The sequence below is a fragment of the Setaria italica genome, chromosome I (genome assembly GCF_000263155.2).
Source record: "Setaria italica strain Yugu1 chromosome I, Setaria_italica_v2.0, whole genome shotgun sequence".
NCBI lineage: Eukaryota > Viridiplantae > Streptophyta > Magnoliopsida > Poales > Poaceae > Setaria > Setaria italica.
In genome coordinates, this window is record NC_028450.1 from 573,372 (window position 1) to 598,691 (window position 25,320).

The 25,320-nt window shown below is 48.4% G+C and overlaps 2 protein-coding genes and 1 pseudogene across 2 annotated transcripts; 2 read left to right on the plus strand and 1 right to left on the minus strand.

Annotated features, from left to right (window-relative positions):
* Positions 1-917, plus strand: LOC101780022 (dynein light chain LC6, flagellar outer arm). The gene is made up of 2 exons (XM_004951174.3): positions 1-370; positions 466-917. Exons 1-2 carry the CDS (start codon positions 233-235, stop codon positions 619-621), a joined length of 294 nt encoding a protein of 97 aa, XP_004951231.1. The 5' UTR covers positions 1-232; the 3' UTR covers positions 622-917.
* An 11,622-nt stretch (positions 918-12,539) lies between these two features.
* LOC101780327 lies at positions 12,540-13,252 on the minus strand (annotated as a pseudogene).
* A 6,957-nt stretch (positions 13,253-20,209) lies between these two features.
* On the plus strand, positions 20,210-24,935 carry LOC101780429. Its single transcript, XM_004951175.4, has 2 exons — positions 20,210-20,455; positions 23,536-24,935. The coding sequence occupies exons 1-2, from the start codon at positions 20,405-20,407 to the stop codon at positions 24,742-24,744; spliced, it is 1,260 nt and encodes a 419-aa protein (XP_004951232.1). The 5' UTR covers positions 20,210-20,404; the 3' UTR covers positions 24,745-24,935.
* Positions 24,936-25,320: the final 385 nt, after the last annotated feature.

Sequence of the window (25,320 nt, forward strand, 5' to 3'; positions counted from 1 at the left end):
GAGGAGCAATAATAGCAGCGGGCCCCACCCATCACCCTCTCTCACCCGCCCATCCAGAGATTCCTTCCCCAGCCTCCGCTCCCCGTCTCCTCCATTCATTCGCTCCGCCGGCTGCCCGCCCGCCCCCACGGAATCAAGAACCATTGCCAAGCCGGCCGGATCCTGCATAGTGCTCGAGCGAGCCCGCCCAGCCCGGCTGGAAGAAGAAGAGGAGGAGAGGAGGTCGACCAGAATGCTGGAGGGGAAGGCGCGGGTGGAGGACACGGACATGCCGGCGCGGATGCAGGCCGCGGCGACCTCCGCCGCCTCCCGCGCGCTCGACCTCTTCGACGTCGCCGACTGCCGCGCCATCGCCGGCCACATCAAGACGGCACGCCCTCTTATCTCTTCTCTCGCCGCCCTTGGCATTTGATGCGGGATTATATGCTTGTTGGATGAAGAAGATTCGATTCGTTTGCCTTCCAGGAGTTCGACAAGCGGTACGGCGTGGGGTGGCAGTGCGTGGTGGGCGCCAACTTCGGGTGCTTCTTCACCCACACCAGCGGCACCTTCATCTACTTCTCCCTCGAGCGCCTCTCCTTCCTCCTCTTCAAGGCCGCCGCCGCCGTCGACGCCACCTGAATAATAGTAATCCCCAGCTCGATCTCCTCCTCACCCGGCGCCGCCGCACGGCCTCCTCTGCAGCTGTTGTTATTCTCTAATGAATGATGAGATCCGTGCCCGCCGGCGATGGATTTGAAGGCCGCACGGCAGGTGGCGTCCTTCACAGGCCGTGTACTGTATCATTGTACGTCCAAAGCTCAAATCTGCCCCCAACTTCTTGTAAATACATCAGAACCAGACGATGCTCTTCTCTCTGTGTCTCATTCCTGGAATGAACGTTGCCTCAACTCCAACCAAGATGGCTTGGTTTGATATTTTCTACCGTCACAGCGTTCTTAAATTCGAATCAGCGAAGAAAGAGAAAAATATCTTTAGATATGAAGATGATGCCTGACAGGATTTGTCGGTTCGGTCAGGTCAGTGCATTCAGTAGAGTGATGTCTGGACGAATGCGAGAGGCTTGTGAGCTGTCCGATAGCACACCGGTTATCCTTGCTCTTTTCCTGTTGCTAAAGCGACAAATGGGACCCATACCGAGGGTCTTTCTTTTGGTTTCCTCTTCTGATGGGGATGCCGCGAAAGCGAGAGGAGAAGAGAACCTTCTGCGTTATCGTGATCACGACCCGATGGCGTGCCGACGCGATTTCGAAAAGGGACTTCCTTTGTGCGTCGTGGGCCTCCTGGCTTATCCTCTCGGCTCTCGAAGCTGAAGCTTCAACTACTCAAATCGCAATCAGCCGGGCGTGAGGAAGCTGAACCAACTAACGATCGATTAGTCCGCGATGATCTTTGTCATTGCTAGCTGCAATCTTTATCTGATTGTATCTGCGTTGTTTCAGCGTTTCTGAATATTTGTGCTTATCTTCTAGTACACCACAGAGCATCTCCAAGAGTGCTAAAAAAAACACTCCCAGAAATTATTTTGAGCACAAAAGCTTAAAAAAACCAACGGTAGCCCAATCGCTTGCCCAATTTTTCCACTCGCCCAAAACAAGTGCTATCCTGAGCTAGATTTTCGCCAGCGCCGGGCGCTCCCAATCCCGAAATTCGCCGCCGATGCCCGCCATTTCTCGGTTCCCACGCGCCTCCTGTACTATTTCAATTAAACTATAGTATTTGTTATATGCCAAGTCGCCACGCATAAGAAATGATACATAGATGAAGCGATTTATTGTTTCCCTTACTGGCAGCAAGATCAGGATATATTATTCATCATATTGGCAACATAAAATTTGGAAAAGAAAATGATTGTCCTCTTTATTTCTTTTACAGATCACACACATTGTGGAAAACAAATTGTTGTTCGCAAAGAAGAATCATGACTGGAGGTTCATATTAGTAAATAAAACTTAGGCCTGTTTGGATCCATGAGCTAAATTTTAGTTCTGCACTTTTAGCTCAAAATTTAGCTCTTGGGATCCAAACAGGTGGGCAAAAAGGGGCAAAGAACTAAACTTTGGACTAAAAATTTTAGCCCCCAAAGAGACCCTAAACTGGGCTAAAAGTGGTCCCCAAGACCAAGTTCCACCCCTGCCCCCCTTTCCTCTCTCTTCCGCGTGGTCCCTTGCCCCTCCCGCACTCCCTCTCTCCTCCGCCTCCGCCCGACCCCGCTGCCTCCGGCCGGCCCCCCGCCTCCGCCCGACCACGTCGCCTCCGCCCAACCCGGCCTCCTCCGGCCAACCCCCCGCCTCCGGCCGGCCCCACGTCCTCCGCCTGCTCCCACGGCCTCTGCCCACATTTGCAGACGAGGCCGCCCTCGCCGGGTTGATGCAGCCCGAGCGCGAAGCACCTCCTCCTCCGGCTGCGGCGCCAGAAGCTAGGGGACGGGGCCGTCCCAGCCGGCGCCGGCGCAGAGGCCGTCGTGTTGTTGGCGGTGTTCGTCGACGGGAAGCTGCTGGGCGGGCATGACATTGGGGGCGCGCCGGGACCGTCGAACTCCGCCATCCTCTGCTGCCCCCGGCGGCAGCGTCCGCGCCGACCAACCCTGCGGCCCACGGTGGAGAACTACATTTTTGTATCCATATTCGATAAAAGTTATCTATATTGACATTCAACACTTTGAATATTGTTTGTATCTGACAATTCCATTATCCACTCTGTTTTTCATCCCTACATGCTATCATGCTGCATCTGCTTGGCCTGTCTAGAGAGAAACATTGAAAGCAGCCACTCATCTTTTGCATCCATTGATCCAGTTCTTTAGGCTCTAGCAAAGCAACTACTCTCAGTTTATTTCATGTTACTTTTTGTTGCAGACCTGATGTGGGCTATTAAGTACTTAATGTTTTAGTACTCGAAACATCTTTGTTAACAGCATGTTATTTTTCATACCAGCTGTGTGGTATACTGCTGGATATAGGTACAAAGTGCTTAATGGATGGCCCAAACAACTTTCCTATGGTGGCAATATGCCTTAAGGTTTGAATGCTTGATCTATCGAATCACAAAGAAATTGGATCCACTTATAAGCTATGACAGTGCTCATCAAATTATTAACTGCTGCTGCTTCTCTTGTTTCTATTCAATTCAGTTTGGTGTGAGGGGATGTGAGCGAGAAGGAACAGTTGTTGTAAACAAATCTCCACCCAGTCATTTAAACAGGTAAATTGTTACATAACAGGTAATATATGGAGTTCAAGTTTTTTTACTGTGTCTTTCAGTGACATCTGCTTTACTTGTAGGTGGCCTTTTCCAAAGCCAATTATTGTTCGACAGTACCGTGAGGGAGAGCTTGTTGATGAAAAATGGTATACAACTGAGTATTGAGATGCTAGCACCAGCTAGCCCATCGTGTTGAATCCTGCAGTGTCGTTTTTTTCGGGAGAATGTAGAAGCGCTTAATTGTAGCATAAGGGCACTGTGAACTATTTAATTCAGCTAACTTGGTCGATGGACTAAGCACTTAGCACAGGTTCCCAGATATCAAAATTCTACAGCCCGGAAAACACATCTTAGAAGGAAGCTGTGACCGCGATCTGCTCTGTAGGGTCCTCAATGCAGTTATAATCCTCGAGCAATCAGCTTTAGGATGGCCCTTCTTTCAAGTCGTCGGCAGCAACACTGAGCCCGTCTTCACATGCCAACAGCTCCATTCCATTCCCGCTGCGTTATGTCCATGAAATATGGACCTTCCACGTCGAAAGAAATGGTGAACTTACTTCATCTGTCGTCTCTAACGCCAATGCCCGCCTTATCAGTAGGCCAGCCACTGGGTATCCATGCCCACTCCCCAAATCCACACCCATTTCAAATGAGGAGGGTATGGGTAGAAAATTATATACCTATTAGAAATGAGGAGGGTACAATTAATCAATTGGATATGTATATATATGTAGTACAAAGTTAATTATCCATTGGATATGGGATTGGGAGGGTAAGGAGTGGATAATAATTATTTGAATTTGGGTGTGAACGGGTTTGCCCATACCCTCTCCAGTGGCGGACCTACTTGTCATATTCAGGCGAGACACCTTCATCAACATTAACACCAGCGCTTCACATATATAGGCTACTTTCAAAGCCAAGATTTTCTACGTGAAGTCACAAAGAGGGTCTCTGGCACAAAATACCCAGCTGCAAGTCTTTATTTCTATGATTTTTGTGGTATTTATCTTCTTTTGAGGAAATGGGAGCACACTGACAGTAGCTTTGTTGCTGCAAATTTTGAGAGATACTGGGGAATTGCCAATAAGCTATTAACATTTGCCACCATTCTAGATCCTCGGTACAAACTGTCCATTGAATATAACTGTACGGTGAATTTGTGGCTGAAGTAAAGGTTGAAGTTATTAAGAAAAGTTTTGGCGAGTTGTTTGATGAGTACGCAAGTCAAGCAACAAAGTCTTCATCTACTGTTATCCCACCCAGAAATTTTGATGTCGAAGCTGATTCAGTAATCCTATATGAGCCAATATGCTACCAGACAAGGCTTACCGAGGTTTATTCATGGGATACGAGAGTTACTCAAGTCAGCACAAGAGGTCCGAATTAGAAGTGTATCTTGATGATCCTGCTCATCCTGAAATGGATAATGATGCATTTGACATCATTGCATGGTCCAAAATATCCAATAAATCGCTCTCGTGGCACATGACATCCTAAGTGTTCCTTATCTACTGTTGCATCGGAATCTGCTTTTAGCTTAGCAGGGCTGGTTTTTTATGAGAACCGCAGTAGCTTACTCCCAGAAATGTGTACATAAGATTAGTTAAGAGACACTATCCCATGTATACAGTTGCACTCAAAGTGCTATACTACTTTCTGCTTTTGAATGAAATCATAATGTACTATTTTCATAGGCTTGCTAATGTTTTTAATTGAAACAGTTGAGTCAAGGACCACAACTGTTGACATTTTTCCTGCTGAAACTTTATCACCAACTATAAATCCCCACCCAAGCTTCACAAGTGCAGAAAAGGTACTTTTCTTGACTGTTAGTATCTATCAGTATTTTCCCTCTGTTTGCCTTGCAATTGTATAGTACTAGTTGGCTTCATTTTATTGCCAACCTCACTACCAAAATCTCTCTTTTTTGTTTCTCTAAATAAAAGAATCTCTTCCTATTATTCATGTGCATGAAAAAAGCTTCCGACTATGGTTCTCATCCCAGCTAAAGACCATTGATGCATTAGAGTAAACAGTGAAGGACCATAGGCTGTGTGTACAAAGCTACTCTCTTGTCTGTAGAAAGCTGGCAAAAAGGACTCCAAATTGGCAAATATTCAGGAAAAATGATGAAGTAACTTGTTTCCTCTTACTATGAGCATGACCTGAATTTATTTGAAAGGGATGGCTATTATATTAGCTATGCATGTCATGGAGCAGAATTATATAAATTTAACTTTTACCTGAATTTTTCTCTTTTTTTAGCTTAAGAAACATCATTGTAATAGACCAGTAATGTTTGCTTGTCACCATATCATGGTAAATGGTGCCAACATTGAGGACCGATTAATAATCGAGCCTCCAATGGTACTCTGTATACCCGTTGCACATATACTAGGTACGAAATATGGTAACAACGTAACGCGGCCAACCATCTCCTGCGAGGATACATGCCAGAAGCACGAGAAGCCACTCCTGGACTTGAACTGCATTTCCATCTGGAGGTCCCAGCGTGCACGCATAGCCAACGCACATTGGAGTTTGGAGATGCCTACAACCTCCATCTGCAACTTTTGTTTGCTGCGTGCGATTGCTGAGGCTGGAAACATTTTTTTTTCTAGAAAAAATTCTGCAACTTTTGTACACCCTGCGCAAGCTCATTGCTCACCGCCTGTGGCACTTCAAACCGTGACTTCTTTATCATGTTCTCAGGTGGCATGTCTTTCTCTCTACATTCTTAATGCACAATGGCTTGTGTGTTGCTATGGACATACCAAATTTGAATAAAATAACAACTATTAGAAAAAATCATGCAAAATATCTAATAATCACGTCACGGACTCACGGCTGATACAAACGCAATAGCAAAAGATGCTGGCCACTAAGGCTAAAAATACGCTAGGCAAAAACACAGTCCAAATCGCACAAGATGTACCTCGGCTGTGTGTTAATCCCTTGCAGCTAAAGCCTGATTGCAATGTTTGGAATCGAAATCGAAAAGTCATCTGCGCACTATATATTCCAAGCTATCCAGTACAACTATTTGTTAGAGATAGACCGTCGAAAACTTTGCAAGAAAACAGTAGACACGTGATTTCAGAAAAAAAAAGCAACATGTGCCCTAACAGTTATATAAGGTATATTAGGAAAAAGTCTACATAACACCCCCCCCCCCCCCCCAAATCTATTGGAACTAGACTAAAAAGTTAATGTAGTTGATGTCACCTTTCAAAATAAAATCGCATTTTCCTGTCCGGCTGTTTCACTGACAAAATAGCATGCACCAACCGATTGAAAAAAACATCATAATTCACTTAACTGTGGCTCAGGTTCAATTGGAATAATTCATACAGTAGCTTTATTCATATAGCATATACCAATGACAGTTTCAACCAGAAGACACCATCAGTCCAGCATTAGTACTTATTGCACATACAAATAAGATGTCCCATTGTTTGGCTTCAACAGTCACAAAAACAAGTTGTCCAAATGTTCGGCGTCAACACAACTGTTTCACATGCCTTCCCAAAAGTGGACATCTGTGGTAGTTGCCAGTTTCCATTGCAAGTATATTTTTGCCACAGATATTCTCACTGCAGTGGACATCTGCTGCAATGCCGTCGCAAGTCGATTCTGAGACAACATGAGATGATCCATTGGCCTGCACGCAGTTGCAACAAAAGATTGTGACGATAATATAGTCTACTAAAATCAGGCCATCATGGGTCCTGGAAGTGATGACAATCAGAAATATGGTGCTTGCAAGAATGGTGCTTGCATACTTCAAAACAACAGGACAGTATAATGGCAATAATGGTCCCCTGTTACTAAGAACCACTCAATTGCTCTTTCTGGACAGGATTTTTCATGCTTGGTTAACCAGGACAGCAATCAATTACTTGGCTAAAAAATATGAAAAATCGGTGCATGTCATGATTTCAGAAAATAATAACGATCACATACTGCATATTGCTTAAAGCAAGGATATGTGAATACCACGCAATTTTTATAACAAACTTGGAGCTACTTTGCATATATGATGAGTTGAGTTCAGTAACATCTGATAAGCATTATCAAGCACTACATCTGCTGAGTGATAGAGAAATTTAGAGGAGATAAAAGGGCCAACGACTCAACAGGAAAACCAAGCAAATCTGCATACTGGACCCCCTCTCTTATTGTAAGTACGTAATAATTAGCATTGGTACAAAAAAATCAGTTGAGAGGAGATAGCTGAACAATGTTAATCGAGTCCCTGTCCATGAGAACTGAACTAATGCAATTATCTTACCATCAGAGCACCAGAGAAGGAATATTTTGTTAATCAGTCACCCCCTCTCATTTTCTGCAAACAGGCTAGTAATCTAACCACAAACATATCAGGATCATATGACATTTTATTACTCTAGCATGTTTTGTTCCCAGTTCTCTGCATTTGCCAGCTTATAACCACCATCCGAATAATAATAATTTTTTGTTCCTCCTATCTGCAGCCTGAAGCCAACTCCCAAACATATCTAGAACTGTTACTTACACTGAATGTGAAAATCCCCTACTTTCACTTTGGAAAGCAGCAAATTTCATTTGGATAAACTTGCCATATGGATTCTTTATTGTCTAGTTCCCAGAGTTATTTACCTAAAAGGCTAATACATTCAAGCAGTCACGCCCATACTGGCAAACTCCCCGGTCCATGGGTTTACACACCTCAGGCCAGTTGACTAGGTGGTCTTTCTTAACCCCCTGCTCAGATTGCCAGAATAAATGGGCCCATATACAAAGGCGCATTAACTAAACCAGACTTAACAAGAGTTAATATATTACCGAAAGAAACAAAATTTCCTTGCCAGGACCCTAGTTTATTTTCCATCTTATTCTCAAAAGGTTCCCAATCACTATTTTTGAATCAGCATTCTTACAGATAAAAAAACTTCCTCAAACATTTCTCAATCATTAACAGCTAATGCCAGACAACAAACATCACTATGGAAATTAATCCGTGTCCTCAATTAGTATATGCTGGAACATAAATAAGTATATATACACCCTAACATAGTGTATGATGAGGATAGGGCTTGTAATTAGTGTGAAAAGGCAGGCTTGTAAGACTAAAACCTTTCTAGATATAACATTAAACCAAAATGCTTACTAAGCTACCACTATATTACTTCGTATTTAGAGCAAAACTACCTACAGAAGAGAATGTACTGTACCTGGAACCACCCAACTGGCCTAAACTTATTATGGACTCGTGTTCCCACCTCCACTTGATCTTCTAGGTATTAACTTCGTTTCAATGGTCACCACTTCGTTGATCAATGTGATTGCTCTAAAGAAAGAAAGGCTTTAGCCAGATTGAAAGGAACACTTTGTATTCATAATGTTACTATGCAATTTTTTTCACCTTTCCAAGAAGATGTTTCTGCAGCACCAATCACACACCAGCTATTCCCGCCCAGCAATATGGATACTAACATCTGCATTAAATACTGGGCAGCCAGAATTCCCCACAACCGACGCATAATCTGCTTCCAAAACATCAACTGGGGGGCAGTCCCGTGAAATACTGATGGTGTGGAAACTTCGTGTCCTTCAGGGTCACTTAGACGGGCCAAAATCACAATGCGGTCTTCTGTTGAGGCTTCAGCATCAGACCAAATTACAACTGGACATTGAAGAATCTTGACAAATTGTTTAGAATCCTCCTCTTCATCTACTCGAATGATGGAGACCTCATTGTCCTCATCAATAAAGACTTTATGAGCTCTGAACCTATCTTCACCGGATGAGACGTAGATGGAATCTTTGGCTTCATTGTAGTCAAGGAAGTTATGTCCACAGGACATAATGAGACAGAAATTGGGGCATTTCGCTACGAGAAACCCAGTTCCATAGTAGCGCTCCAACTGCCCATTTCTATTCGGTTGTTCTAGCTCTGTTCTAACTATTGAGTTTTCATTACTGCTGAACACCCGAAGACAAAATTCCTTTTCTGGTGCTTGGTCCCTATGAAAGGTGCAAAACGAAAAAAGTAATCACATATGCATCTCTTATTTTCATTTGAGTAAAATGTACGGCTGGCCTTGAACTTAGCATTGAATGCCATCCAGGTTCCCAAACTTTCAAAATGCACATCTACATCCCTAAACTTGCTAATCGACTCACGCGAAGTTCAAATCACCGGTACCCACATTAAACCACATATACATGGCATGCTAACCGTGTGTTGATGTGGACTATGTCAGAGCCACCATCTACTCCCCGTCTCCGCTCTGCTGCTGATGAGGGGTCCGAGATCGAGTGCCGCCGCATCCAGGAGAGGGGAGAGGGGAAGAGAGGTGGGTCTGACATGTGGGCCCTAGATGTTAGATGTTAGGTCCACGTCAATGCACACTCAGCATGCCACGTGGGCAGTTTAACATGGGTTATGTAGATTTGAACCTGATGTGAACCGATTAGCAAGTTTGAGCACATCAATGTACATTTTAGGAGTTCGGGGACCCGGATGACACTCCTTGCCAAGTTTGAGGGCCGCCCGTACATTTTACTCTTTTCATTAGTTATTTACATTATCATGAACATAAGAATTGAGTTATTAGCACAACCATATATGATGCCAACAAGAAAATCCAATTCGATACATAGACACTTGGACATGATGAAAACTTGAGGTAGCGATTAGCCGAATACGAAAGATGCAAAAAGAGGTACTAGTCATGTCAAAATATCCGCAAGACCATTTAAACATTTATACGACAACATGAAGAAGTAAATCGAATGTTACATGTGGTGGAAGGGGCTACCCTAAGCTTGAGACGGTGATAGATAGTTTCCTGCAGTGTGAGCATGCTCTAATTATCAGGCAACAAAGTTAACGAAAAATTGATGCATATAACATTTAAAAATTACTTGCAGCCCACTTCTATCTCCCTAGCGAGATCACTTGAGATTACATGCTAGCTAATTCAAACCTAATTACAAAAGTGGCATCTTTCTTGGAGCTGAACATCCGCCAGCGGCGGCAGCGGCAACTTGCCGACAAGACGTTACTAAGATCGGTTACTAAGAAACGACCGATTGGTTCCTCGGTTTTTAGGAATTTCGGTTATCTACCTATCCGCTACTCATCTGTACTGTATAAAAAGCAAAGTGGACACAAAAACGTGGTCCGTCATTGGGACGGAGCGCGATGGCCCTCGCTCCCGCGTTCCTCCGCCGTCAGTTCGAGGTCCCTCAGCGTGGGGACCGTTGACTTGGAGATCCCGTGAATTGCGCCGTGCTGCCATCCTACTCCATCTGTTTCCCTCCGCGCGGATCCCTCCTTCTGCGATCCTACACCCTGCATCGTCATTTGCCTCCGCCGCCACTTTCCCTCCCTGCGTCGCCATCCACCAACGCCAGCCGCCGCCACTACCTTCATCGCCCGTCGCCATCCGCCGCCGCCCCTCCCTTACCTCACCTCCGCGCCGCTCCCTCCATCACCCATCTCAATCCCGCCATCGCCATCCGCTGCCGCCCCTCCCTTTCCTTGACTCCACGCCGCCAGCGCCGCCGCTGCCACTACCTCCGTCGCCCGCCGCTCACTCGATGGCCCTCGCTCCGCATGATTCCAACCCTTCGATCAAAGACACGCCTTCCGCAGAGTCCCTTCACAAAATACCGCCGTCCGTACGTCTTCCGCCCAAGATGCGCCCACCCTCCACAGCACCTACGCCTCTTGCTGCTCGCCTCCCCTTCTCCACCCGTGATTGGTAAATATCGGCATTTTCCCAGGGAAGGTAATCATGGCCGAGATAATTTCGGAGCAAAAGATAAGTTTCACTCCGAAACTGGGGGACATGTGTTAACACCATTTTTTGACATACGTCAAAGATGGCATCAAAAGGAAGCAGAGATGTCAGCGCATAGTGGAAAGACAATGGCTAGTGGAATCGGTCGGTAAAGTTGAAGAGGGTGTAGCCGATGGAAGATGATGAGGGTGTAGCCAATGGAAGATGATGGAGGCGTAGCCGATGGAGTCAGCCGATGCGAGCAAGAGGGTTCTAGCCGATTGGAAATGTTGGACATTCGGCCGACGAGGAGCAGGTTTTGGCCGGTAGAGGCCAAGTTCGATTCCGACTCCTGCGCGAATCGTTTTTATTTAGAAAGTTTATTTCTTTAGAGATAGATGTTATGATTTGTCGTAACCAACTAGGATTAGAAATCTTGATGTATGCAGTATAAATAGGGACCTTGTAAGGTCTAGGAAGACACACACATCATAATCAATACAAATCTACTATTTTCGCAATTTACTTTCAAGTCGGCGACTTCGCTATTGTTTTCTTTTCTTCACGAATTCTTCCAAGCTAGTTGGGCTGCATCGCTTCGATCTCCGGCTAGACTGTAAGTTCCACGTTTACCGAATACTTTCTAGGCTTTAACTTCGGGCGCATCGCTGTCGTTTCATCTAGATCTATTCACAAGTTATCGATATTTACTAGATCTGCAAGTTTTATTTGTTAAATCTTGTTATTTTAGTTTTTATCATAGTTATCCAGCTTAGAATATCGGCTTTTGCTTTATTTTCTCATACTAATCTACTATCACATAGCCGATTAGATCTGTTTTAAGTGTTGTTCACGTAGTACTATTTAGGTTGTATTTTACACTTCCTTTACATCTACCGCATCAACATCGGCTGATCTAGCCGATTGTCTTTGCTCGTGTCGGCTATCTTACCGATACATCCTGTGGAGCGATTCGGAACGCCAGCCGATTTGCTCTTGTATTTGACATTTTACCTGTCCTTGTCAATCAACAGGTCAGATTGACTGGCACGCCACGGATCGATAAAGCTATAACTCGAACAGAAGCGAAGCAGATTCTTCCAGGTTTCGTGTGTTAGTGCGCGGGAGTCGTCTCTCGATTTTTGCGTCAACACTTCCATTTTCAGGAGCGAATAAAATGATGACCCAATTCTGGAGAAATGGAAAGATCGGAGCCCCCGTGCGCCTCATGCAAAAATTAAACGATATTTACATGGTGGGCCCCACTCCATCCATGCCACCCTTATCTCTTCCCGGACCTTAGCCCTTGTTTGGTTCCTTAGTCTTAGTCCACGCACTAAACTTTAGTCCCTACCCTATTTGAATCTAGGGACTAAAGTCCATTAAAGTAGATGAATAAAGATAATATTACCCCTAATCATTCACGGTGTGTGACCATCTGTTCTGAAAATGAAAACACCCCTTTGCTTAGGTGTCAATCACCATACACATATGTTGAGCCATACTACGAATCAAATTTACCAACAGTTCATTTGATTTAGTGGCTTGAGCAGCTCTCAGATGTCAACCTGAATTCATATATGTACTTAATGTCGAACCATACAAATCGAATTTACCACCAATCTCAAATTTCTGGACAAAAGCAACCTGATCAACGGAAATGTTAGAGCGGAATTTACAACTGTTTACATGATCTCAACCTACAACATCTCACAACCAATCATCACAGCTCTGCTCTGAAGCCTAGAGCACAGATGAATCCAATAGATCTATGAAAGAATTAGGTTACCACTCTAGCCGAATCCTCCGAAAATTACAACAAAATCATCACACGACCATTCCTCAGCGCTCAACAGCACAGCAAGAAGGCACGAACCAGCGAAAAATCGAGAAAAAGAATGAGCAGCCTTACATCCAGAGAGGGGAGCACGACTGCGGGGATGAGCAGCAGTGCCTGGGCGGAGATGAGCGTGGAGCCGGCGCCGACCTTGCAGTAGCCGCGCCGCGCGACGCGGACCCCGCGCAGGCCGCCTTGGGGCAGCCGCACCAGTACGTGACCCCGTCAGTGCCGCAGACTGGGTCCGGGTGGAAGCACCACACGGGGCACAGCGCGACGTCGCCGTCCACGTTCGCCACGGCGCAGGGGTCCCTGGGCTCCGCAGCTGCCCCCGCCGTCGTCGTTGGGGCGAGCGCTGGGAGGAGGAGGCTAGGGTATGCGCGAGGAGGAGCGAGAGCGTGGCGAGGAGGATGAGGTGGATGAGGCGTGAGGGCAACATGCTGGGCGTCGCTGGCGGCCAATGGTCGCCGGCGAGGGGAAGGGCAGGAGTCACGACGGCCTCTAGGGTGTGGGAGGACACGGCCGCGACGGTGGGGAGGAGGGGTAGGATTGCGAGCGAGGGAGACCTGGAGGGAGGGTTCAGGACGGTTGGGATGGGCAATAAATGGGGGGCAGGGTGTCTTCCAAGACTTTTAGTCCACTTTAGTCATCCCAAGGACCAGAGGATTAAAAAGTTTAGTTCTCATTTTAATCCTTATATTTAGCACTTTAAAAATTAAAAAGGAATTAAAATGGATGGATTAAAGTTCAGTGGTATGGAACCAGGCCCTTAACTCCTTCTGTTCACCTCTGACCTCACATCCAGTTCCCTTCTCTATCTCCTATACACTTCCCACAGGCAGGCTGCTCTGCAGCGGGCGGGGCCCCTTGCCTTGGCCGGCCGGCCGGCGAGCAGCGCGGCACAGTGCGGGGTGGTCTCTCTTTCTCGGCCGGATCACAAGCGCGGCCTGGTGCGGGGCCCCCTGCCTCGGCCGGCCGGCCGGCGAGCGGTGTGGCATGGCATGGGGCAGGACCCCTTCCTCGGCCGACCTGCAAGCGGCGCGGCGCTGGGAAGGGCCCCTTCCTCGGCCGCCGTGCCGGCGAGCAGAGCGGGATGACAAGGGGGCAGCACGACAAGAGGACGGCGCGCGCCTGTGAGTCGGCCTGCTGGGGAGCGGAGCGGGCTCGGGCTGGGCTAGCCTGCAGTGGTGGCCCACCGCGTGGGCAGGCCAGGCCCGCAGCAATGCTGCGCGTAGCGGGGGCGTGTATGGCCGGCATTGTTTTGTTTTAACTTTTTTTTTAAATCGGTTATCAGGGGCAAGTGATGGAATGACCCGTACAACGGCATTTACACGGGCGGCTCTAGGCCTGCCCCTACGAACAGCTATTCGTAGCTGCGAAAAGTAGAAGCGAGTGCCGGAGCCGCCTGCAAATGTCATTTTACCCGTCACTACAAACGTTTTTTTAGTAGTGCAACGGGACGTAGATGACGGCGCTGCGATGATCCAACAGCCGTGTCTGACTGCAAACGGTCTCGGTCACGGACAGGTGCGGGACATGTTTCTTGAGGCGTCGGGAGACAATCGCCGCCCATGACTTGCACACGGTGGCGAAGCACGCCGACTCCAGTGTGGGCTGATTTTTTTAGATTAAGAAAAATATCCCGACCTCGACACTCACAGGTGAGTGCCTACAACCATTAGAACACAAGCAAAGTGCAGTAAAGTTTACGAAGAAAGACAGACCAAAACAAAGAAAAGATTCTAAGCCCGTTTTTGCTCTTCCATCCAAAATTACCAAAGAGCTCCACGACAGTGACCTCCATTTCACGACATCCCTTCTTTAAAGATATTATTTCTTCCTCTCTAGTGAACAACACCTAATCCAATACGTCCTCCTGAAGATGACCTTTCTTTTGAATGTCACATCGTTTCTACTCAACCACTCAACCAAATAGCCCACACAAGGGCCGCTGCACCAATTAAAACCTGATTTCTAAGCTTCAAAGGAAATCTTTTAGATCAAGAACCAAATAAAGCTGATGTACAGGAGGGTGGTTGAATACCAAAAGAGATATATACAATATTTTAAAAAAAACGCACCATATGACAATCAAAAAATAGATGCTAGATAGTCACTTCAGAGCTACAAAAGCAACATTTAGTGCATCACTGCCTGTTCCTTTCCACCATGTTATCTTTAGTCAACACAACTCCTTTTTTCAAATACCATAAAAAGAGACTTCAATCTTAGGTGGGATTTTGAGCTTTCAAGCTATACATTTTGATGGTATTCCTTCACTTCTCATTATATCTGCTTATAGCGAGCTCACTATATTTAAACTCCAAACGAAGACATCCATTTGCTCATTCAACTGAACTGATGCTACCCTTTCAACCATTTCCAACCATTGCGTTAGTTTCTCACCTACCACGGGACCAATTCCAACCATTCCAGCGTGGGCTGATGCAGCAGAGAATCTTCTCGGTGAGGTGGAGCGGGAGGTCGACTGAGCACCCGGCCGCATGCAGCCTCGTCGCTTTCAGCTGTCCAGCACGCGGCCGTCGCACCAGCATCGCCGCCTTTCATTCTGGACAGTCGAGAACGTCAACCGCCGTTCTTATTTGCTCTGTGGTTGCTTTTTTAAATGATCATGTATGGAACGATCGAATTTTATACTTGTTGCAGCGGTAAAACCGGAAAGGTAATGTCCATCTCGTACGAAGTCGAACCAGAGTTGATCGTGTATCTGCCTTTTTTTTAAAAAAAAAAAGTGGGTCCACTTTAATGCTCAAATATATCAGGAGTTTGCTTACCCCTCTCTCTTCTTAAAACCGGTTCACTTTTCACCTTTTGTTGCTCAGTGCACAAAATTTCTGGTTTTGACTAATTGCACTCGAGTTTACTTACATTTATAAGCAGAAAAAAATAGCTCATGGATTAAGGCTTAATAGCACGGTCAAGAGAAGTAGAGATATCTAACTTGAAAACAAAGGAAAGAGATGGGGTTTTGGTGGCGCGTGTTGGAACGGAACCAAGAATTATTTTCTATCGGAGCATGACTTCATATTTTAGGGAAAAAAGTGGGATAAACTATCATGATAATTTCTCAGTATGACCTTTCTGGACAACTTTTTTCATAACAAATTTTATGAAACAACATATATACGCGTAAAATTTTCGTTATTCAACATTTTCAAAAACACACACAATTTATTCATCATATCTTTTGTGCCACAACTTATCACATAAATTTTTCATAAAACTTTTACCGTTGCGTAAAATATGTTTGATAAGTTTTATATCGCTATTTTTTTGAAAAAAAAATGTAGCGGGGGTGCTGGCACTTTGCTTGGGGTTGATTGTGCGCTTCAATCTCATGGTTGAATCAGAGAGAATCAAAGCTAAGATTGGTGTTGTTTCTTTGAATTCTTGCGGATACAAAGATACCTCTAGGATAAGTACAACTATGCGAGAAGGCGACAAACCTTAGTCACAAAACTAGGTAAGGCGAAAATTTGGGCTGCCATGGGTCTTTGGTATGGAAAGGGAGCAAGCTCTCGTAAGTCTAGATCTAATAATAAGGGTTTTCATTTTCGTTGTTAAGCGAGATGTCACAATGAAATAAATAACCACGTGGCATTAGACTTATAAGGAGAGAGTGGAGGGGTTTCATGTAGGTAAAATTGGGTATACACTATTTTTCTTAAGACAAAGAAATTGGCATTGGAGATGAGAGGGCTTCATTTCATCCGATTGTGTCCAATCTCCTGCATCACTATGAAAACAACACAATCAAACTATGTATTGGAGGAGGCTGTTTATATTAATTCATCAACTCAAAGCACTCCAAATGACATGGCACTCTTTAAAACACTGAAATAATGAAACTATCAATTGAAATTGGCCTACATTAAGGTGATAAATTATGTAAAATTTCTAATATAGAGCACTTTCGCTGACTGTTCACCTCCATCCAAGAGTTGCAAAGAGGAGTTTTCGAGTAATCTGAATAGATTTTTTCGACTATGCAAAACATGGCTCTTTTCCAATTCATTTAGAGCTTTGTTACAATACTTTTTAAGTACCAATTGTACTTGTAAGTACTTTCCTTTCTTATCCTTCTTACAAAAATAGAATTAAATAGATTTACACATAATTAAAATAGTATTATAGTAATTTCTCACTATTTTTTGGTACTTAGTCCTACCAAATTGGTACTTCTTGATACTTCTCTTTAGATATTTCCTTTGTTTCCACTATTCGATTTCACTGGTCGAGCACTCTAAAATTTCTTATTTATTGAATGGGGTTCTGGGGGCCAATATTGCGGTGCACAGCCTCCGGCTACCATGCACCCAGTCTAGATCAGAGCTGTAGGGGCCGGGTAGTCCCGGTCTTACGAATATTCTAGAAGTCTTAGCATCCAAGAAGAGGACAGAAGATAAGATCATAATCGTATCTCTCGGTACCAGCTTTCTGTATAAAGGAGGGTAGGTGCTGTAGGAAGGACTTATTATGCAACTTGCAACCTTAGAGCACCGGGAGAGTTCAACTGCATCAACGTCTTGCCCTCTAGCTTCTAGGATTGTATTTAACCTCCTTTAAATTAGGATTAAACACCGAAAACAAACTCAATCCTATATATACAATTGCTCTGATCGTAGGGTATTACTCCTCACCAAAGTTTCGAAAATTCATATATAAATCTTTGTGTGCTCTAAGAGTCCAATTTGCGATCTACTTTATTTAGTGGTTGGCTTTCCTACCTTCATGCCTCTAGAAGCTTCTGATCCTGTTGAACAGGATCCGATGGCAAACCCAACCAAATGGAAAAATGCACCTAGTTGGATCCGATGAGCTCCACGAACAGAGGCATGAAGGAAAAGTTTGTAGCTCACTTGACTCATGGCCTCCAGTCAAAACTCGTAGGATTCATTGGGGCCTTTCACCTGAGTTGTCGTTCCCTCTCGTCGAAGAAGCTGCCTCCCACGTTGGCTCGTTGAAGGCGCTGCCTCCTTGCTTCGGGGCGAAGCCTCAAGTCAAGGTTGTCACCTCGCCAATTCAGCGAGCACCGGGAACGGGGGAGGACAAGTGAAATGTTCTCTCTCTTCAGCGCAGCTCTCCAAACATTATTGGAAAACTGAGTATTCATCCTCAGCTTAAGTACGGGTTGGTTTTTACCCAGTACTAATGTGAGCATTATTAGTACCGGGTCTAACGGGTAGTCGACAAGGAGCCCTCCGTAACCTCCTTTAGTACCGGGTGGAGGCTTACCAATTAGTAAAGATACTAATGTGCCCGAGGGCCTTTAGTACTGGGTGAAGCCTCCATCCGGTACTAAAAGCTCTCTTTGACTCCTCTCTCTCCCTCATCTCCCCACCCACATGGTCTTATCTTTTATCTCCCCACCCACACCACTGGCCTTATCTCCCCACCCACACCACTGGCCTTATTTCCACACCCTCCTCTCCCCACCGGCCACTCCCCCCTCCACATAGCCTCCTCTCTCCTCCCTCTCCTCTCTCACTGCCGCAGATGCAGGGGCCTCCCTGGCCGCGGTCGGCGCGCGGGCTGCCGGCCACCAAGCACCGGCCGCAGCCACCAAGGGCGCACGGGGCCTCCTGGGCGGCCCCCGGGTATGCTGGCCGCCGGCCACCACGGGCGCAGGGGCCCCTTGGCCACCACCGGTGCACGGGCCGCAGGAGAGGAGGCCCGACGGCGCTTGCTGGCAAGTGGGTGAGGAGGCGCAGTGGGAGCCCCGACGACGCAGGCGAAGCTCTCATGTGAACTCTGTGATTTTAATTTTTTCTGTGGTTCTTGTGAAATGTGTGATAGTGATTCTTGTGAAATGTATTCTTATGATTTATGCTGTGATTTTTGTGAAATCTGTTATTCTGATTCTTACTGTAATTCATGTGATTATGAATTTTTTTATTCTTGTGAAATCCATGTGCGCACAAGAAATTTTCAATTGTGATTCTTGGAGAAGCATGTGCTTTTGGAAGCTGGAGCAGTGGTATAAATAATTTAGTATCGAAATAGCAATACCGGTTGCACAACTGGTACTAAGGGAGGGTTTGGACCTGGTACTGAAGGCGCATTCCCCAACGATGAATTCAGAATGATTTTGAATAGACAATCGCTCAAGTCCGCTCCTCTACACTAATCGGTGGGTCTTGGTATGCTCTCGAGATAGTTTGAAATGGAGAGCCCCCTCTAGTTTGGTGGAGCTTTGGCTGTCTCCGTGGTGTAGTACCTTTTTGGCAAAATGGCTTCTTTTGTATTTGAAGGAATGGATTGGGATGTTAATTATCCAATTTGCCCATGATTATTTAGCTTGGATGTGCATATAAATTTTATATTTTCCATCAATTTGTAATGTGATTTTATATGAATGAAGAAATATTAATAATTTGTCCACATTTTTTTTCACCAAGGGCACTGCCCGAATTTCATTATTGAATGGTAATGAAATTACAGAGTTTAGTTCGCCTATCCAGATACAAGCTACCTAACTTTAGAAACGGTAACACGTCAGTAAATCAGGCACACAGGGCCTGTTACTGATCGTGAATGAAAAACTCCAGACTGCCACAGAACCAAATGTCTAGGGCTACAGCAAGAAAAAAAAAATACCAAAAACAGTTACTGAAGGCAAAGTTAACAGCTGCTAGTGTGATTTTCAGTCCACACCTAAAACTCTTCTTCCCCTTCTCTTTTTCTCCAATAACAGCATGGTCTTCATTGAATCAACACCATTCCTGTGTCGTCTGGAGGAGCTTCCTGTGAGTCGAAATGGAGTGCCGCATTCTTCAGTGCCTCAGCTCCCAACATCGATATCAGCCCCGATTTGTCTTCCGTCTTTTGCAGACCTACCCAGTACAATAAGAAAGAAGAAGCTGAACAAACTATCTCTGTATCGGAGACCTCACTTTTTTCTTTTCAAAACAGACTGCATTTATAGATTTCCACAAGGCCCAACAGATGGCTGATAAGCCAAACATATAGAACTGTTTATAGCCGGGCATGTATCTATGCACCCAAATCCAGAACGGATCAAAAGAGGAGGGGTCTACAGGGAGCCCCTATTACCATAGCTACCAAACTCCAAACATATTTAGCCATGGTACATCTGAAGAATAGATGTTCCACACTCTTATCCCATGCCAGTTTCTTTTTGTCAGATTATCTTTAGTCCACATGTTACGTAATCGCGATACCCATTTCTTTTTTTTATGTACAATTGTACATTCTTCTTGCTTATTATCCGGCCCTTCTTTCCTTGCCTCCCGTTTCTCTTTTAACGCATCTCTTTCTTCCTTTCCAATCTTTGTTTCCTTGCCTCTTGTTTCTCTTTTAACGCATCTCTTTCTTATCCAATCTTTCTTTTCTGCCGTCTCCTTTAATTCCTCCACGCGACCTGACTTCCGTCGCTCGATGCGGCTTCATTCTGCGCGCTGCCCCACTGTGCCGCTCCACGCTCCAGCCTCGCCGCGGGGAAGCCAGGCGTAGAGCCGGCCGGTGCAGAGAAGCTGAGCGGCATGCCCGCGCGAACGTCGTCGAGGTGGAGCCGCCGGTCCTAGCGCCGGCGCCCACGGCCAGGACGGGGATGCTGGCCGGCGAGCTCGTGTCGGGCAACCCGAGCAAGTGGCAATGTCAGGTTTGATTTTTGGCCACCTTGAAGGGCATTTGGGTACTAGTATATGCACGGGGTGGGGAAGGAACCGTGGAGATCGAGCCAATTTTTCTTGCTCATCGTGTCTAGTTCATTTCCGGCGGGGGCTTCGTGGGAGCTTGCGGTGAAGTTGTTTCGAGAAGAGTTGGTAGAAAAGCTCCTCAAAGAGGGTAATACTATACAATTACAATTAGGGAATCACTTGGGTGTGTTTGGCAGCCTCAGCCTGGCTCAGAATCGAGCCAGCCTAGTCAGGCATATGGGATATAGAGATGATGATTAGTAAATTTGCAGCCCATGGTGGTGGTGTTAGGCAGTGACGTTGATTGTTAGCCTAAATGAATTGCTATGGCTACCTTGCATATAGATTAAAGGTAGAGTTACTGCCGATTCTTCCTCCTCCCCCGTTCTTCTATCTCTCGGTCAGCGAGCCCCGTCCGTCGCCGTGCAAAATTCTGGCCACCTCGTCCATCCATCCCCGATGTTGTGAGGGCCTCCACGAGTTTACCCTCTACCTTCTCTACTTATTGTGCCGCTCAACCACCGCCCTAGCCTACCAAATTTCCGGCAAAGGCCGCTGCCCAGTGCTGCCCGTTGCCCGCGGCTGCTCGTGGCTCACCCATGGCCACCACGCACCACAGCCACCACCTCGTCCGTCTGGCTGCCAAGCCGAGCCGCCGCTCGCTCCTAGCCCAAGCGCCGCCGTGCACCCCCACCGCCCTGACCCTCTCTCCCCTGACCGCTTCCCCGTGGCCGAGTTCGATAGCCGGTCAGTGCCGCACCCCTGCGGACCATGCATCGCTTTCCTGTCGAACCGCGCCGCCTGTTTTAACCCTAATCTTTGTCCGACCTGATCTGCCTCGTGCGTCGCCGCCGGCGCCATATACCTGTCTTACAGCCGCTGCCGAGCTCACTGACGAGGCCCTGGGCATCTCCCCGCCTTGCTCGGCCCCATGCACCGCGCTCATCTGCAGCCGCGCGCTGCCGCCCCACCTCCGCGGCCCAGCTCGGCGGTGAGGCCCTAGGCAGCCGTGCCCTGCTCGCCCCTGCGCGTCCTGCTCCTCCACCGCACGCCGGCCCATCTCCGCGCGCCGCCACCTCTACTCGTTCTGGAGCTTGGGTGTTGCGTGAGGAAAACGGACCGAGGATGACGCTCACGACCACTTGGAGCCTTCACCGCGTGGAACGTCCAATTTTGATGTCCACTTCAAGCCTCTTTTGCACGGCTTGGACCTGGCTGGTGACTCCATCCAGGAAAAGCTATCTTTTACACCAGCTACATCTGGCCCAACCCTCGATTAGGGACCAAACCAAACCCCCCTTGCTTTATATATCCGACACGGTAGACGCACAAGAACGAAAATAGCACAAGTTACCGGCTTCAGGGCCACACTGCACATACAAAGCAAAGGATATATTCACCGACCACCACTTCGAAGTACATACATGAATATACTATGTCTGCCTAAAGCTAAACTACACTAGGCAAGAACCAAAGCGCCTCCGTGCGTCCTCCCCGGCTCTCCACCGCGTGCTCGAACAAAACCTCCCGGCGTTCCATGGAGTACGCGCCCCAGGTGCTCCCGCCGTAAACGCGGCACGCGTAGCAGCACCGCTTCTCGCCGACGAAGTAAACGCAGTTGCCCATCACGCGCTCCGCTGCCGCCGTCCCGGACGTCGTCCGCACCGCGAACGCCGACTCCGGGCTCACGAAGATCGCCGTGTCGCCGCAGCCGCCGGGCAGCCGCTCGACCTTCGCCCAGCGTCGCTCCGCCACGTCCAGCTTGTACACCTCGAAGCCGACTATGTCGACGAACTCGGCGTGGGCGCAGAACGGCTCCTTCACGGCGAGCAGCTTCCGGACGAAGAGGACCTCCCCGTCGGACTCGACCAGGTGACCCTCCCCGGCGAGGGTCTTGTTGCACGGTGGGGAAAAGTTATCGGCGAGGCTCGCCACCGGGAGCTTCTCCATGAGAAGCGGCGGTGGCTTGCCGGCGTCGACCCTGGACACGCTCCCGTCCTCGTGCAGCAGCAGCCGTTGCAGTTGACCGCCGACAGGATGTCGACGGTCTGCTCGGAGGTCGCCGCAACCGGCCACTTGGACCAACCCTCGCCGTCCTCGTCCAGGCGCCAGAGGGTGGGCGGGGCGAACAAGGAGCCAAGGGAGACGAACAGGCTGCAACCATGGCCGGCGGCGGCGGCGACCACGGCTTTCTGGCAGTACCCCACGGTGTCGACGCCCCGCAGCGCGTCAGTGACCGGGTTGACGAGGAAAACGCCCCTCGAGCCCGCGAACGCCAGGCGGCCATGCGGCGTGGCACCGATGAAGGATACGCACCGGCGGTAGAGATCGGCCAGGCGCCCGCGCCGGCGGATCGCCGCCGACGGGTGGCGTGCTTTGCCGACGCCGGCGGCCGCCCCGTCCAACGGGACGGAGACGATGGCGCCGCGGCGGTTGAAGGCGCAGGGAACGCTGGACGGGTTGTGAGACGGCGGCGTGTAGAAGACCTCGGTCACAAGCAGGTGCGGGACAGGCTTCTTCCCGGTGAGGAGGAGAAGGAGCTCAGTGTCGTCACTGCCGGCTGCCGGCGTCCTGCGCCTGATTTTCTTTCTTTGGCGGCGGTCGGCGACGAGTGGCGACGAGAATTTGCGCTTCATTCCGAACACGGGCGGCTTTGTTGCGCATCATGTCAAACTCAAACCAGGGATACCAATAAGCCCTTTGAATTGCTTCGGGGTGTCGATGCTTTATCGTGAGTTTTGAGCTCTAGGGTTAGGGAGACCGACTCGTTTCACGTGCGGCTGCCGGACTCGGAAGACGGAGCCGGATCGGAGAGGACAACGGACATTGTTTTTACAGCAATCGTTAACATATTTACTTGGAAGATAAATTATTGATCAAAGTATATGCTTACAAAGACTGTCAAATCTTATTACGTGTCGGAGTCGGAGTACATGATTAAAAACTAATCAGCCGCGCATTGTTTCCAAATCTGTGATCTAAAAAATCAAGCTAGGGTTGGTGCTCAAGAGTTTCTCGCTTGCCATTTGCTCTGATGATGCAGCCGACCAACAAAGCAAAGGCTGTCGCCAGCTCACGCACCGATGATGACGCCGATGACGCCAGCAGCGGCGAGGCCGGCGGCGGCCCCGTGGAGCTCCTCCCTCTCCACCTCACCGAGAAGATCCTCTACAGGATCAGCCCGCTCGCGTCGGCGCACCTCGTCGCCGTCTGCAAGCCCTGGGCGGCCACCGTCTCGGAGCGCCTCGCGAGGCCCGTCCCCCACCTGTTCGTCTACCTGCCGGCGGACCACGGGTCCGACCGCCGCGGGGTCGTCTTCTCCGTCTCGATGCACTCCGGCTACCCGCCGGAGGTGATCCCGAGCCGCGTGCGCTTGGCGGACACGAACGGCCTCGGGTGCGTCGGCGCCATGCCCAGCGGCCGCCTGGCCTTCGCGAACTTCTGCTGGTGCGAGACGAGCGTCCTCCTCGTCAACCCGATCACCGGCGCGCGGCAGAGAATCCACGTCGAGAAGCTGCGCGGGAACCCGGTGATCGCCGCCGGCGGTGCCGACTCCTTCGTCTCCATTGGCATCGGCGAGCTCATGTTCTGGCGGCGTTCCGGCGGCGAGGAGTGGTCGAAGCGGTCGGTGGCGGCAGGCGGGTACCCGCTTGACGCCATCATGTCAGTGGCCAACTGTAACGGCCGCTTCTACATACTGGACAAGGAAGGGTACGTGTTCCTGGTCGACGCCACCGCGCCACCGCCGCTCTGCATCGAGAAGCTCCCGGCGGCGAGCCTGTTTGACTGGTTCGCACCGCCGCGCTCCGCCCTCGCGACGGAGTACGGCCACTTGCTGGAGTCCGGCGGGGAGGTCCTCTTCGTCCGTCGAGTGCTGGCCTCCAAGGAAGACTACCGCGAGATCCTGTTCTGCCGTCACGGCGCCGATGAGCTCCTCTCCATCGTCGGCTTCGAGGTGTACCGGCTGGACGTGGAGGGCCGGCGCTGGACGGAGGTGAAGGAGCTCGCCGGCGACCGTGCGCTTTTCGTGAGCCCCGCGTCGTCGTTCGCTGTGCGCTCGTCGGACATGGAGGGCTGCAGGAGCAACTGCATCTACTTCGTCGACAAGAAGCGGTACTGCGCACAGTGCAAGAGGGACGACGGCAACACCTGGGGCGTCTACTCCATGGAAGACCGGGAGGTTTTGTTTAAGCAAGCTGTCACCGAGCAGGGAGCATGCTCGTCGGCGACATGGTTCTTACCAAGGGTATAGTACGTAAGGCAGTCAGTATTTTTTTATGATGCAGCAACTAATAAATGAAGAGAGGATTGAAATGAGTTTTATCACCATGAAATCATGTATACATTGTTTCCTAGGAATATTATATCTTGCATGTAGTCTTGGAAACAACAAACTTTGTATTGTGTCACTGGTAGAGAACTCATCTTTCATGCGTCCCCTTTTATCCTGGTTTAAAGTTAGCCCACGATTAAAAAGGTTTTAATCCCGGGTCAAATACCAATCGGGATGACCAAAGGGGGACCTTTAGTCCCTTTAGTCCTGATAGGTCAAAAATCAGCCATCCGTGGGAGACCCTTAGTCCCGGGTGAAAAAATCAGCCACCCATGGGGACCCTTTAATCCCGGTGGTAAGACCAACCGGAACTAAAAGTCACCCGTTTGGTGTTACCACCCGGGACTAAAGCCCTCGACCCTTTAATCTCGGTTGGTAACACCAACCAGGACTAAAGGGTCCCCCACGGGTGGTTGAAAAAGACTAAAGCCCTCGGACCATTTAGTCTCGGTTTGTGTTACCATCCAGGACTAAAGGGGGTCTTTAGTCCCGGTG

What these genes read in the sequence shown, in the direction of transcription:
- LOC101780022 (XM_004951174.3), top strand. Translation starts at nt 233, where the DNA reads ATGCTGGAGGGGAAGGCGCGGGTGGAGGACACGGACATGCCGGCGCGG. An exon ending in TCGCCGGCCACATCAAGACG is followed by an intron (nt 371 to 465) that starts GCACGCCCTCTT and finishes TTTGCCTTCCAG; the next exon opens with GAGTTCGACAAGCGGTACGG.
- LOC101780429 (XM_004951175.4), top strand. Translation starts at nt 20,405, where the DNA reads ATGCTGGCCGGCGAGCTCGTGTCGGGCAACCCGAGCAAGTGGCAATGT. An exon ending in CGAGCAAGTGGCAATGTCAG is followed by an intron (nt 20,456 to 23,535) that starts GTTTGATTTTTG and finishes CTGATGATGCAG; the next exon opens with CCGACCAACAAAGCAAAGGC.